At 35.0% G+C, this 15,685-nt stretch overlaps 1 protein-coding gene across 1 annotated transcript in view; it reads right to left on the reverse strand.

Moving 5' to 3' along the window:
• PDE3B (phosphodiesterase 3B) overlaps positions 1–15,685 on the reverse strand; it is a 176,859-nt gene that overhangs the window by 23,174 nt on the left and 138,000 nt on the right. The window contains exons 6-11 of the mRNA XM_053899961.1: positions 13,562–13,772; positions 12,925–13,001; positions 6,340–6,491; positions 5,009–5,146; positions 3,857–3,968; positions 1,325–1,438 (exon numbers count right to left, since the gene is read on the reverse strand). Coding sequence (XP_053755936.1) covers positions 1,325–1,438; positions 3,857–3,968; positions 5,009–5,146; positions 6,340–6,491; positions 12,925–13,001; positions 13,562–13,772 — 804 coding nt within the window. The remainder of the gene's footprint in view (positions 1–1,324; positions 1,439–3,856; positions 3,969–5,008; positions 5,147–6,339; positions 6,492–12,924; positions 13,002–13,561; positions 13,773–15,685) is intronic.

Here is a 15,685-nt window from a genome sequence, read left to right on the forward strand (position 1 = left end):
AACACAATCTTGCTGACACTCTGGGTTGGCCCAGCTGGATCTATTTTGGACTTCTGACCTCCAGAACTGTAACATAGTAAATCTGTGCTGTTTTAAGCCACTAAGTCTGTAGCATTACAGCAGCAATAGGAAATAGCAGCAATACAGACTTTTGTGCCTGGAAGTGGTATATTGTTGTAACAAAACCTAAAAATGCGAAAGTAGCTTTGGAATTGGACGATGGAGAGAGGCTGGAAGAATTTTGAGCACATTTTGAAACCAATAAAAGCTATTAATCAACATATTCAAGAAGCTCACTGAACCCCAAGCAGAATGACTACAAAGAAAATCACCTGAGTACATAATAGTCAAAAATGCTAAAAACCAACAGCAAAGAGAAAACGGACATATTAATTTTCAGGAGAGATAAGACTGAGGGCCAATTTGTCAATAGAAACTAAAGAAATCAGAAATGGATGGAATGGTATCTTCAAATGTGCTAAGATATGAAAATATTCTTCTAAGAAAATCAATACATCCACAAACACAAAAGCTAAAGAAAATGACTATTGGAAAGAACAAAGAGCACTAAAAGAGAGTAAATATGGAATGGCAGAAAAATAATGGCAGTACTTTGGACTCAACTACCAAAGACTATAAAGCAATGGCCAAATCTATGACATTTACACTGATTAGTATGGAAATAGTTCTCAGGCATTTGTAACTAAGCCAATTCTGTCCTGGTATGTATGTATGTATGTATGTATGTATGTATGTGTGTGTGTGTGTGTGTGTGTATCTCACTGGAGTAACTCTCCCCTCTTTTACAAGCTAGAGTAGAGAACCATGTTATAATTCATTACATTTGTATAATTAATTATATTTATGATGAGGAGCAGAATTAGCTTTTTTGGAGGGCAAAACTTAAATGTTATGAAAGGTTTTTAATATCATCATTTAAATGTTTATATGAAGCTTTTAAGTATGTCTGCTTTCATTGTGAATGTTACACATTTTAAACTTACATGATATACCTAAAACAAACAAAAGAATTGAAAGAAAAGTGCAAAGAAATGGATTATCATAATATGTGGGATAGCAAGCACCAGGATGGGTCATAGGAAAGAAACATGGTAGATCCAACAGTATCGGACCTTAACCTAGCTCTTAAGGTGAGTCAGGTTTCCTAATTTGCATGTATTATGCATCAAAATTTACATAGTCCTTTTTATGTACCAAAGGTTACTTTTTGAAAATTTTAAAAGAACAGAGGTAATGAAATGAGATTGCTTGATTTATTATTTCTAGACAAATAATTAAAAGGAAGATTTCTAGAAGGAAGTACCTGTTTCGTTTCCTGTTGCATGATCATTGTGGATCTGCTGTAAACCAGGAATTGGCCGGGTTGTCAGATACCAAACTGCATGCAGGACGTCTGTGGCATGTATACGATTGTGATCTAAAGTCACCAAAATATTTTATAAAAATGATCATTCTGTTGAGTTTAACATAGGACATTTTAAAAACATACAATAATTTTCTATTTTACTATATCCTCATAAGTAAAATGTATGGCTTAGAATAATTTCCCACAATTTTTTTTTTTTTTTTTTTTTTTTTTTTTTAAGTAGGCTCACTCTCCAACAGGGGGCTTGAACTCACGACCCTGAGATCAAGAGTTGCATGCTTGGGGCGCCTGGGTGGCTCAGTCAGTCGGTTGAGTGTCCGACTTCAGCTCAGGTCATGATCTCACAGTTCATGGGTTTGAGCCCCATGTCAGTCTCTGTGCTGACAGCTCAGAGCCTGGAGCCTGCTTTGGATTCTGCTCCTTCTCTCTCTGCCTCTCCCTCACTCGTGCACTGTCGCACTCTGTCTCTCAAAAATAAATACATGTAAAAAAAAAAAAAAAGTTGCATGCTCTACTGACTGAGCCAGCCAGGCACCCTTGTTTTCATCCTATGTTTTCAAGTCTCTTGATGTGTTAAAAAGTTCTCTTTTAAAAACTTTCACATATACTATGAAAACATAGTAAGACAGTCAGAGAAGGCCAGTAACAAGGGCCAATTGAAAGGCATTGGAAAATTTACTTACAGTTGGTATTTTGTAGCTTTAAAAATCTTATGTAGATAGTGTCTGGATTATGGACACCCATGTTTGCACACAAAAGTTTTGGCACACAGATAACAGTTACAAATTCTGGATACTTGAACTCCTCACCCCCCACTCCTCCAACACATGTACATCAAAAAAAAAAAAAAAAAAAAAAAAAAAGATGAGCTATATATAACTATACCTCTCAGGCCTACTATAAGGATTAAGTGTTAAATGGTATATATGAAAACATCCAGAACAGTGTCTGAGACATAGTACATAATCAAGAAAACATTGGTTCACTGAAATATCACTATCTGAAAGGGCAAGGCCTGCAACTGAAAGCCAGTTTTGCAGTTTCTAGTTTTATGATCTTGGGAATGATTCTTCTGAGTTTTTACTTCTCACCTGTGAAGGTAGAGAATACAACCTTTCCAGCAAAGACGAAATGATATAATCTTCATGAAAAATTCATAAATCATTGAATAATGGATATTCAATAAAAGTTCAACATTTCAACAAATATTTAATGAGTACCATGTAGAATCAGCAGGTGATACTACTAACATTCAGCCTACTGCTAGGACATGATGTCAATCTGCAAGGAGCTTAATTATTAATACAGCCAACACCTTTTATTGACCATTTACTATGTGCCAGGAATTCTGAAACACACTTTACACGGCTTATCTTATCATTAACTATGGGGTAGGAACTATTGTTATTTCCATTTACAAATTTGGGAACTAAAGTTTAGAAAAGTTAGATCCAGAGACACTTTTTTTTTTTTTTTAATGTTTCTTTATTTTTGAGAGAGAGAGAGAGAGCGCGCGCGCGCAAGTGGGGGAGGGACAGAGAGACGAGAACGGAGGATCAGAAGCAGGTTGCGCGCTGATAGCTAGCCTGATGTGGGGCCTGCACTAATAAACCATGAGGTCATGACCTGAGCCGAAGCTGGACACTCAGCTGACTGAGCCACCCAGTGCCCCAGAGACTCTTTTCTTAACTAATGTATCCTAATGGGAGCTGATAGTGAAGACTCTACTGCCTCTTTCTTTCCATTCCCCTTCCTCTGAAGTTCATTTTAAAGTATCACTTTATTCTATTTATAAAATTCACTTTTTGAAATGCATATTTTGTAAGTGGAAATTATGGTACATAGAAGCCACATTATCATCCCAATTAATGAGTTATGCCAATTTAAGAAAAATCTGCTCTCTGTTTATAGTAGTGATTTCCCAAAATGTGTCCATATGAAGGAAAATTGTAGAATGTATCAACATATAAACCGTATCTTTTCCTAATATAAAATTCAAATTATATTTTACCATAAATCAAAGAGCCATTAGAAATTATTCCATAAGTCAGAACACAGTTAAAAATAGAAATTTTATGGATAAATTTTAAATATTTTAAAGTCAAGATTTTTCTGAAACTCTTGACTTACTTAATTACCAAATATTTTAAAAGATAAGGAACTCAGATGAATAATTATTAACACAGAAAGTTGTATACCAGGTAATAATTAAGGGAAAAATCATTATAAATATGTCTGTATTATAATTAACTTTATGAAAAATAAGAAAAAAGTCTTGAAGAATATATACCAAAATGTTAACAGTAGTTAACTCTAGGTAGTAGCATACAGATTACTTTTTAAATCCCTATTTAAAATATTTTCAAATATGTAATTTAAAAAGTGTTTAAGAGAGCATCTGAAGGGAAAAATAATAGTTGCAAAACCAGCATTATTTGAATTTAAATAATGAGATACGTTAATACTTACAAGGAATGTCTCGGTAGCCATTTTCTAATGCACGAAAATAGTTCATGAACTGTAGAGTGGGAATTTTAAATATTTCCAATAAACCAGTGTCTTGAAATAAGGTATACATAACCTAAATGTCAATTAAAATAAAATTCACTGTAAAAATCAGGATTTCTATTTGCAGTTGAGTAGAATATGTTTTTGTGATTTGCTTTGGGGATGTTACCATGTATATGTCTTTAAGTTAATAATTTATTTAAAACTTTCCTACAATAAATTCTTCTCAAAACATTAAAAAGGAAGACATAACCCTGAAGCCCTTGAAAACCAAAGAAAACTATCACGTCTCAGCTTTAAAATTTTTCTATTCTTCCCTTTAGTTTTTTTATTTACAATTTATTAAAGGGCACATGAATTCTATTCTACTCTAGTCCTTAACAGAAGTCCAAACAATATATTTATTACATTTTTGTCCCTAAAGACTTCAATGAGGTGAAACTGTATGCCCACCACATAAATTATCCTTATGTTTGTACATTTCATAAATACGATACCTGGAAGATAATGAGAGTGATATTTTGGGAAGGTTAATCTGATGCTGTTGTATGAACCCCTCAGGGAGAACCTTCAGTCTGGATGGTAACAAGGAACTATTTTTCCATGGCTCTAGCATGAAACGAACCATTTGGCCTTTGGTAAAGTACGGGGAGGCAGGTGACAGAAATGAAGCCTAAGTTTCAGTGGTTAGAACTAGCTCACATTTTATGTCCTCTTCAACCTCAGGCTTCAGTATAAAGTAAATCTTTATTCTGTAGTAAAATTAAACCCCATTAATACAGGCCAAAAAACTACTTTTCATTTATTCAATTAAAATTTATTTTAATATTTTAAATTTATATTTAAATTTAATATTTTCATTTATTCAAATAAAATTATACATTATAATTATTTTTATATATGGGTTTATACACACACACACACACACACACACACATATGTATATATATCTTCTCAAATTTTTTACTGAAAACTTCATTTGTGAGAAAAATAATTAAGTGAACAATGTTGAAGTTGTGCCTAAACCAACATTATACATTTTTAGAGTTCGTGTTTTATAAAGATCCAAGGAAAAATTAATTTATGATAAAAAAGTAGAGATTTTAAACAAACCTGACTAAGGATCCTTCCTGATTTCTCTCCCATTTTTTCAACAACTTCAAATATTTGAAAATTCCAGTTGCTCATCTTCTCTATTAAGGAATCATAATCTTCTATTAAAATCAGGTCCAGTGATGCTTCCTGTTCAATCTGTACATATAGGGGGGAAAAACACAAACCAACTCAACCTCACCTTTTAAAAAATATTGTTAAATCCACATCCAAATGAGAACACTTAAAATTGAACATTAAAAAATGGCCAATATTATTTTCTACAGAAGTTATTCTTAAACATAATCTGTACTTCCTACTTCTTCTCTTTGTAAAATGCTATCAGAAAAATGTAAAAATGTCTTCTAGGCATAAGAAGACTTATTAATCTTCACAGTACTTTTACAAATAAAAATACTGTATTTCCAAAACACTATACAAATCTAAAGTCCATTATTTTTTTTAGAAGTTATACATATCAAAGAATAATAGAGACTCCTATCCTTATACTGGCATTTATTACTAGTTTAACTAGTAAGGAATGGATGGTTTTTTCCCCCTAAAAATCTTAAATTTTGAACTTAAAAACAAAAACAAAAAACTGCTATTATAAGCAGATTGTTTTTTAATGCTTTATGCACAAGTTCCCCACACTTTAACATACACAATTTAAGAAAATATCAGTATAGAAAGTAATATATCTACTGTATCATTAAGTAAAATGTGTTCATTTTAAAATGAACGCACTTTGTTGTTCTCGGATGATGAGTTCAGAAGCACAGCTGACCCTTAAACAACACGAGTTTGAACTACCTTGTGCAGTTCAAACAACCTTGTGCAGGTCCACTGCACAAGGATTTTTCACAGGACAGCGCTATAAATACAGTCTGTACTCACGGTACTGTTGGTACAGTAAATACAGCATTTCCTCTTATGATTTTTAATACCATTTCCTTTACTCTAGCTTTACTGTAAGAATACAGGATACAATACATGCAACATACAAAATACGCGTGAACTGACATATATGTGTTTATGCGATCAGTGAGACTTCTGATCAACTGCAGATTATTAGTAGTTAAGTTCTGGAGGAGTCAAAAGTTATATGTGAATTTTTGACTGTGTGTGGGAGGGTCAGCACTCCTAATACCAGCACTATTCGAGGGTCAACTGTAACTATTATTTTTAACCCAAAGTATTCTTTAATATGGTATGACTTTTCAGCAAAAAAAAAAAAAAAATAAAAGTACTATTATATCAAAAATCTTGTTCTGAGCAAAAATAATGACACTAGTACTAAACCAATATTATATTTCACCTTAACATAATCATATGGAAAGTTTATCTTTTACATTTGGTTGCTGTTCATTCTGTGCCTCTTCTGTTAGGTGAGTATCACCTTCCAAAAATAATTTTCTGCACTCTGTGTTCTCTGTTTCCACTTCATGTTGCACTTCTGTGAGGCTGAATGATTGTTTTGAGGAAACGGTGTTGTCTTCATCACCTTTCAAGAAATACATATAGTAATAAGAAGAATAAAACTTGCACTATATGCATAGTTTTATAAGGAAAATTATTTATAAAAAATCTTCACATAAAGTGAACCATACTGGCATTCAGTTTAAATTAATGGCACCATTAAGTTGTATCTTGCTGGATTATTTGGCCCAGGTACCTTGTGGTCTGACAACACAGACATTTCACCTGATACATCTATTCATGGATGAAAGAAATGGGGGTGGGGGTGGGGATATTCTTTATCAAAGTGAGAAACAGGAAAATTCCGTCTTTAGCAATTTGACGTATGCAATTTCCAACATGTGAAATTGTTTGAATTTTAGCTATGAAAACCCTAAATTCATAATTATAAATGAATGAAATCAAGGCACATCTAAAAAGGAAAACATAGTATCATTTATTGTGAATTATTTCTACCAATGTGATTAATAATATTTTTTTCCCCAAGTCTCATGGAAAAGAGAAGCAGCACTGGTAGGTAAATAGTATTCATTCACATGTAAAAAAAAAATCATATTCATTCTATTTGTAATCTTAGAAACAGGAAACTTCCCCAAACCCATCAACAATAGAAGAAATAAATGGTAGTATATTCACACAACTGAACAATATGTAGCGAAGAGAATGAACCACAGCCATATGCAACAATATGGATGATTCTTAAAAATATGTGGAATGAAGGAAGCCAGACACAAAGTACATACTCTGTGATTCTGTTTATAAAAAGCTCAAAAACATATGAAAGACAAGAAAAATGTTATCTTTAGAGGGTATACCTGGGAGGGGCCTGAGGGGAAATTCTGAGGTGCTGGTACTATTTCGTTCATTGGTTTATTAATCGGGGTGATAATACAGGTATATGTTAAGTGTATGAATATTAATTCAGTTATAAAGTTATGATGTGATTACTTTTCAATATGTAGGGTTTTTTCCTAAGTAAAAGGGTTTTTAAGAGTACTTATTGGAACTGAGTTTCAGAAGAACTAGAACTTGATAATGGCAAGCTTTTTCCCCTGTAAAATATGGGTAACAATATCTATCTTACTGGAAGTTACATATAATAAATGGTCAATAAACGTTAGTGATACTCTGAACTTAATACACTGAATATACTAAAAAATCATTAACTAATGGTGACCAGGAAATATTATTCTTTGGAAAATATTACTTTTTCCCCATGAAAAACATTTAAGAAATAAAATTTAGAATATTCAACTATTCTTGGTAGGTCAAGGCAGTACTACTATAATAATATTCTAAAATTACCGTCCATCTAAAAATTGTTGACATCTAAGGTACATTACCTACTTACATTTTAATGACCCAAACTCCTAGTAACTATATCTTACACAGAACAGTAATAAAAACAGTTGAAATAAATGTAGTAAGTTCTTTTCCAAAGATGTCTACAACACTCTCTCTTATACCCCTTGCACTCTTCTCAAATGTATTCCTGTAGCTCTTCCATCAAGAGAGAGCATTTATTTCCTAATCCCCTGGAATCTGGACAGGCCGCATGACTGCTCTGATGAACAGAAAATGGCATTAAGTAACACTTTAGGTGTGTTTTGGGTTGAGCCATTAACTTGATTGGCAGCTCCTCCTCTCTTCGAATCCAGCAAACATGTTGGAAGAAGCCCATACAGGGGTCATATTTAGATGGACTAGTCAATAGTCAACAGACATGTGAGTAATCCAATCCCATCTTGGAAATTTAGCCCAATCATTCCCTCAGATGACTGTCACCCTTACCAATACCTGACTGCAATCACATGAGAGTCCTCAAGTGAGAATGTCCCAGCTGAGACCAGTCAATCCAAACAACTGTATATATATAGTATAATAACATACTATAAAATCCACCCATCACAAATGTATAATTCAACAATTTTAGTAAATTTACAGAGTTGTGCAACCTTTATGACAATCTGGCTTTAGAACATTATCATCATCCCCAGAAAGTACCCTCCTGCTTATTTATAGTTGATCCTTATTTTCATTCTAGGCAATCACTCCTCTGATTATTGTCTCTATAAATTCACCTTTTCTAGAATTTTATGTAAATAGAATCATACAATATGTAATCCTTTGAGCCTGGCTTCTCTCATTTAAAATGATGTTTTGATTTTATATGTGTAGTGGTATGTTATCAGAAATTTGTTCCTTTAATTGCTAAGATTACATTGAATGGATATACCACATGATATGTATCCATTCGTAACTTGATGGATGTCTGGGTCATTTCAACATTTGCAGCATCATCAGTGATATCATGACACTCCCAGTCTTGTCTTTGAGTGCTCATACGTTTACTCATGGATAAATTCTTAGACATGGTATTACTGGGTGACATGGTAAATTTATGTGTAACTTTTAAAGAAACTGTCAAAATGTTTTCCAGAGTGGTATACCATTTTATATTCCATCAGCAATGCACAAAGGTTCCAATTTCTCTGCATCCTTGCTAACAATTGCTATTGTCTTTTTGTTGTTGTTGTTGTAATTTTTTTAAACGTTTATTTATTACTGGGAGACAGAGAGAGACAGAGTGTGAGCAGGGAAGGGGCAGAGAGAGAGGGAGACACAGAATCCCAGGCAGGCTCCAGTCTCTGAGCTGTCAGCACAGAGCCCAACGTGGGCCTCGAACCCATAGGCCATGAGATCATGTCCTGAGCCGAAGTCGGATGCTTAACCAACTGAGCCACCCAGGCGCCCCACTATTGTCTTGTCTTTTTAATTATACCTATTCTAGTTTGAGTGTAGTGGTATCTTATTATAGTATTAATTTGCATTTCCTTAGTGACTATTGATGTTCATCATCTTTTCATGTGTTCATTACCCATTTATTTATATCCTTCACCAAATGACTCAGACCAAAATATCTGACATCTCTTGCCCATTTTTTGAGTTGACTTAATATTGAATTATAAATATTCTTTATGTATTATGGATGTAAGACCTTTATCAGATATATAATTTCCAAATATTTTCTCTCAATCTATGGTTTGTCTTTTCATTTTCTTATTGTTGTCTTTTGAAGTGCAAAAGTTTTTAATTTTGCTGAAGCCTAACTTGTCATCTTTTTTCTTTCATGGATTGTGCTTTTGGCATTGTATCCAAGAATGTTTTACTCAACTCAAGGTCACAAAGATTATGTCCAATTTTTTCTTCTGCAATTTGCAAGGTTTTAACTCTTACACTTAGGTCTATGATCTATTTTGAGTTACTTTCTGTGTATATAATAAGGTAAGGGCCCAAACTCTTTCTTTGACAAATGAATATCCAATTGTCTTGGCCCCATTTGGTGAAAAAACGATGCTTTCTCTTTTGAATGGTCTTGACTTCTATATCAAAATCAACTGACCATAAATGCAAGAATCTATTTTTGGACTTACAGTTCTGTTCCACTGAACTACGGGCTCATCTTTTGATACTTCACTATCTTAATTATAGTGGCTCTATAATAAATTATGAAATCAGGGAGCATCAGTCCTCCAAATTTGTTCTATTTCCAAATTGTTTTGGCTATTGTTGGTCATTGTCTTTCCATGTAAAATTTATGACCAACTTGTCAATTTCTACAAAAAAAAAAAAAAAAAAAAAAAAAGCCTGCTAGAATTTGTTAAGTATTGCACTGAATTTCTAGATGAATTTGGAAGAATAGCCCTATTGACAATACTGGGTTTTCCAGTCTTTAAATAAGAAATGCCTCTCAATGTATTTAGATTTTCTCTTTTTTAATTTTAATTTTTTTTGAGAGAGAGCACACATGCACCAGCAGGGGAAGGGCAGAGGGAGAGAGAGAATACTCAGCAGGCTTCATGCCCAGTGCAGAGCCTGACATGGGGCTTGATATCACCACTGTGAGATCATGACCTGAGTCTATATCAAGAGTTGGACACCTAACTGGCTGAGCCACTCAGGCACCCCATAGATTTTCTCTATTATCAACAATGTTTTATGTTTTGCAGTTTATAAATCTCTTGTTAAATTTATTCTAATTACTTCATTCTTTTTGATACTATTACAAGTGAAAATGTTTTCTTAATTTCAATCTATGATGGTTCATTGCTAGTACACAGAAATACAATTTTGTACAACACTGATATTGTATCTTATCTCTGCTAAACTGATTTATTGGTTCGTGTGTGTGTGTGTGTGTGTGTGTGTGTGTATTCTTTGGGATTTTCTATATAAAGGATTATATGCTCTACGAATAGAAGACAGTTTTATTTATTTATTTCCATTCAGGATTCCTTTATTTTTCTTTCAGTTTTTTTGGCTAGAACCATCAGTACCATGTTGAAGTGCTGAAAGCAAAAAATCTTATCTTATTCTTGATCTTAAGGAGAAAACATTAGTCCTTTTCCAGTAAGGTGCGTGTTTTTCAAAGATGCCCTTTATCAAGTTGAAGAACTTCCCTGCTATAACTAGTTTGAGTGTTTTTATCATGAAAGAGTGTTAGATTTTATCAAATGTTTTTTCTGCACATATATGGATTATCATGCATTTTTCTCCCCTTTTATTCTATTAATGTGGTATATTACATTGATTGATTTTCAACTGTTAAACTGCCCTTGCATTCCTGGGATAAATACCACTTAGTCATAGTGTGACCATTTCATATGTTGCTGGATTCCGTTTGCCATTATTTTGTTAAGGGTTTTTGTGTTTATACACATAAGAGATATTGGTCTGTAGTTTTTTTTGTTTTTGGTTTGTGATACCTGTGTCTGGTTATGACATCAGGATATCACTAGTCCTTCAGAATGAGTTGGGAAGTTTTCCCCTCCTACTTTTTGGAAGAGTTTGTAAAGGATTGCTCTTCTCCGTGTGTGTGTGTGTGCGCGCGTGCACGTGTGGGGGGGGGGGGGGAGGGGGGGTGGGTGTGTGTGTTTTAAACAATCTCAGAACCAAAAATTACTGAACTGTACACTTTGATTTTTTTAATGCTTACTTATATTTGAGAGAGAGAGCATGCGCGCACGCGCAAGCAGGGAGGGGCAGAGAGAGAAGAGACACAGAATCGAAAGCAGGCTCCAGGTTCTGAGCTATCAGCACAGAGCCCAACGTGGGGCTTGAACCCACAAACTGCGAGATCATGAGCCAAAGTCGGATGCTTAACCAACTGAGCCACGCAGGCGCCCTTGAATTGTACACTTTAAAAGGGTGAAGTTTATAGTACATAAGGGGATCAGTATGAGCCTATAATCCCTAAGGGGGCCTATCTATTGCTGATTTACTTTTATTCTTAGGGTGCAGTACTGCAGAGTTTTCCAAGTTATCCCTACCATGGTAGGCCTCCACCTCCAGTATCTAGCTCTCTAGTCCCATGGAGGTACCAAAAGGACTGCTCATTCTATTAGTCACTGGACCCTCTGGAAGGAGCAAATACCTTTTTCAAAGCCCCATACTCTAGGCTTATTTCCTGAATTTCTATCCTCCTCCAGATCTTGTACTGGTAATTGTGAGGAGCTTGTTAGTTTTCAATTGCTTTAAGCACATTTTTGTTGTTAATAATTTGTGCAGCTTTTCTAGCTACTTTCAGGGGGAATGACGGTCTGAGTTACCTAGTTAACTATTACTGTATGCTTGAGTCATCAATATTTTAAATTATAAAACCACCATAACTTTATCACCAACAGTATTTCTTGTTTGAGGATATAAAATGTTTCAGAATGACATAATAAACTATATTTGATTTTATTTATTTAAAAAAAAATTTTTTTTAACGTTTATTTATTTTTGAGACAGAGAGAGACAGAGCATGAACAGGGGAGGGGCAGAGAGAGAGGGAGACAGAATCTGAAACAGGCTCCAGGCTCTGAGCTGTCAGCACAGAGCCTGACCCGGGGCTCGAACTCACGGACCGTGAGATCATGACCTGAGCCGAAGTCGGACGCTTAACCAACCGAGCCACCCAGGCGCCCCAATAAACTATATTTTAAAACAACTCCTCTCTATGTCATAAAAACTCTTTTGGGCTTAGAGTTCAACATTATCATAATTAATTACTCTATTTATGAACCCTACCCATAAACTGAAAAGACTGCATTCATTTGTATAGCACACTTTAGTCCTTTTTTTTTTTTTAAGATTTTATTTTTAAGTAATCTCTACACCCAACGCGGGGCTCAAACTCACAACCCTGAGATCAAGAGTCGCATGCTCTTCCAACTGAGACAGCCAGGCACGTCCCCAGCACATTTTACCCTCTGTTACTTCAAAACACTTTTACCCTCTGTTACTTATAACTTGTTCCTAGTAACTTCTCTACTTATCTTGTAAGTATATAAAAATGTTATAATCTTCATTTTAAAGATGGATAAACTGAAGTTAAACTCACACATTTATTCATTTCTAAAACAATCTAAGAAACTGTTCTGAAATTCAGACACACAGGACCTTTGCAATCTCACCTGACTTTCCACTGTGGCAGTCTATACCAGATTCGGATTCAGATGTTGAAACATATTTCAATATTTGATGTCCACAGCTTAAAGAATAAAATAGATAAATATACATTCATAAATGAGGCTAAACTTTTTACCTAAATACAATTTTGAAATCTGCTTAACTTTTAACCAGGAACCCCGTTGCAAAATATCATACAAGTCCAATCTCTCTATAAACTTAATAGGCTTTATCCTGGAAGGCATCTTGTGTCCCCAAAGAAACTAACATATTTTGAAAGTCACCACTGAGGTCTGAGGTAAACACTTATCACTGATAAAAAACTAAGCAGAAATGAAAACAAACACCGTATGAACTGGGTACTAAGGTAGTATATACTAAAAGAATTCTCATAATTTACTGGTATCTTGAGATGGATAGAATACTACTATATATCACTTTTGATAGAGATCACTTAATTGGAAAATGAACAATTGCACTAAAATGAGGAAAAATTTCTTAAAAAGAAAAACTACTTGATAAATAGGGAAGATACAGTCTTAATCCATCAACTAGTTACAACATAAAACTAGAAAACTAGGAATACTTTATTAAAATAACCTATATTTTGAGACAGAAATAATCAACATTTAGGAAACTTACCTGTTACATAAACTGCTATCAGAATTTCTAACATGCTGATAAAAATCTGGTGAATTGGGTGCACTGCCCAGAGATCGGTGTAAAATAACACTTGGCTTAGTAAGAGAACTGGCAGTGGCAGGAAATTCTACAAGTGATCGATTCATTAGAGAGCCAGCGGAGAATAGTCCATGGCTGGGAGAATTCACAGGACTCAGGCTGGGGAAAGCAGCTGAAAAATTCAAAAGAGAAGAAAGAGATCAATAAATATGTAGGCGTGTGTTTGTGTTTATTGTCTATATGTATTTATAAAGAGCATTTTCCTTTTTTATTTTTAAAAAAAATTTTTTTTAAATATTTATTTATTTTTGAGAGACAGAGTGAGACAAAGTGAAACTGGGGGAGGGGCAGAGAGAGAGGGAGACACAGGATTGGAAACAGGCTCCAGGCTCTGAGCTGTCAGCACAGAGCCTGACGCGGGGCTCGAACCCACAGACTATGAGATCATGACCTGAGCCGAAGTCGGACGCTCAACCGACTGAACCACCCAGGCGCCCCTGCATTTTCCTTTTTTTAAAGAAAGCAAAGTATTTGCAATTAAATGATAAACCAGATTTCCACGTGGAGCTATCTTCAAGACATTCCAGGCATTTAAGCAGAATATAGACCATGTTTGTCATCATGAATGAGTGTGAAATAAACACCTTGTGGCAGGATGGCACAGATATTGAGAGTGTAACTAAGACGTACACAAAGTGTGGCGCAGATTTTCCTAATTCACATTGGTGTTTATCTTTCACATGTTGAATCCCCACCAGCTTGATCATCCACATGAAGAAAGCATGGTTACCAGATTTTACTGAAGAACCAAAGTTCTTAACAGCATTAAGTTGAGCGAAGACAAAATTATATGTTAACACGACTGCAGATCTCTTTTAAAAATATGCCCAAATCTTTCCAGCTCATTCATTCGACAAATATTTGAGAGCCTACTATATGGTGGAAGATGTGTTGGATTTCACAATGGAGAAGAAGTTACCATCCCTGCTACTCTACAAACCTAGAGACTAGTGGTGAGTACAAACAAGTGCTAAGTGCTAAAATAAGGGGGAGAAAAAAAACCCAGAGTACTTCAGAAATCCATCTCTAATGCTACTGATCTGCTCCAAAAATCTTCACTGAGTGCCTTGAACTAAGGTGAAATGGGTATCTGGAGAGAGGTAGGCAGATTTAAAACTTCATTTGGAAATAAAGATCCAAGTAAAGTGTGAATCAGAGAGCACAGCACATAATAGTTATTCAGGACCTACGACAGTTTCGCCATAGCGGTATAAACACTTGCAGATGTGTGTGATGGTTAATTTTATGTGTCAACTTGGCTTGGCTGTGGTGTTCAGCTGTGTGGTCAAGCACCGGGCTAGTTGTCGCTGTGAAAGTATTCTTCAGAGGTGACTAACACTTTAATCAGTAAACTGAGTAAAGCAGATCACCCTCCCTAATGTGTATGGGCTTCAGCCAATTGGTTGAAGGCCTTAAAAGAAAAGACTGAGGTCCTCCAAAGAGGAAAGAGTTTTGCCTCAAGACTGCCTTCAGATTCAGGACTGCAGTATCGACTCGTGCGAGAATTTCTAGCTGGACAGCCTGCCCTGTAAATCTCAAACCTGCCAACCCTCACAGTCTTGCAAGCCAATTCCTTAAAATAAACCTATCTCTCCATCTCTCTCTCTCTCCATCTCTCTCTCTCTCTCTCTCTCTCTCTCTCTCTCTCTCTCTCTGTAAATACACACACACATCCTATTAGTTCTGTTTCTCTGGAGAACCCTAATATGATGTGTTGTTTTATTTAATCTTAATAACTTTGTGAGTTAAGTAGTATTTTCATCTTCATATGTCGGAGGAGGGGAGAGGGGACTCCAAAAAAGTCAAAAAACTTGATTTAACAGTTAAAAAAGTCAAAAAACTGTGTTAACAGTTAACACTGTGAGATCAGACTCTTTTCCCAGGGCTGCCACTGCTACTCTATCAGACTCATTTCTTTAGAGGTTCCTATAATTTCATACAATGTTAGGGCTGAATGGGATTTTTTTTTTTTTTTTTTAAATCTGGTCACCTTAATGTCTCAGAAGAGGAAACTGAGGACAAGAT

The sequence above is a fragment of the Panthera pardus genome, unplaced genomic scaffold (genome assembly GCF_024362965.1).
Source record: "Panthera pardus isolate Hobbes unplaced genomic scaffold, ASM2436296v1 HiC_scaffold_12, whole genome shotgun sequence".
NCBI lineage: Eukaryota > Metazoa > Chordata > Mammalia > Carnivora > Felidae > Panthera > Panthera pardus.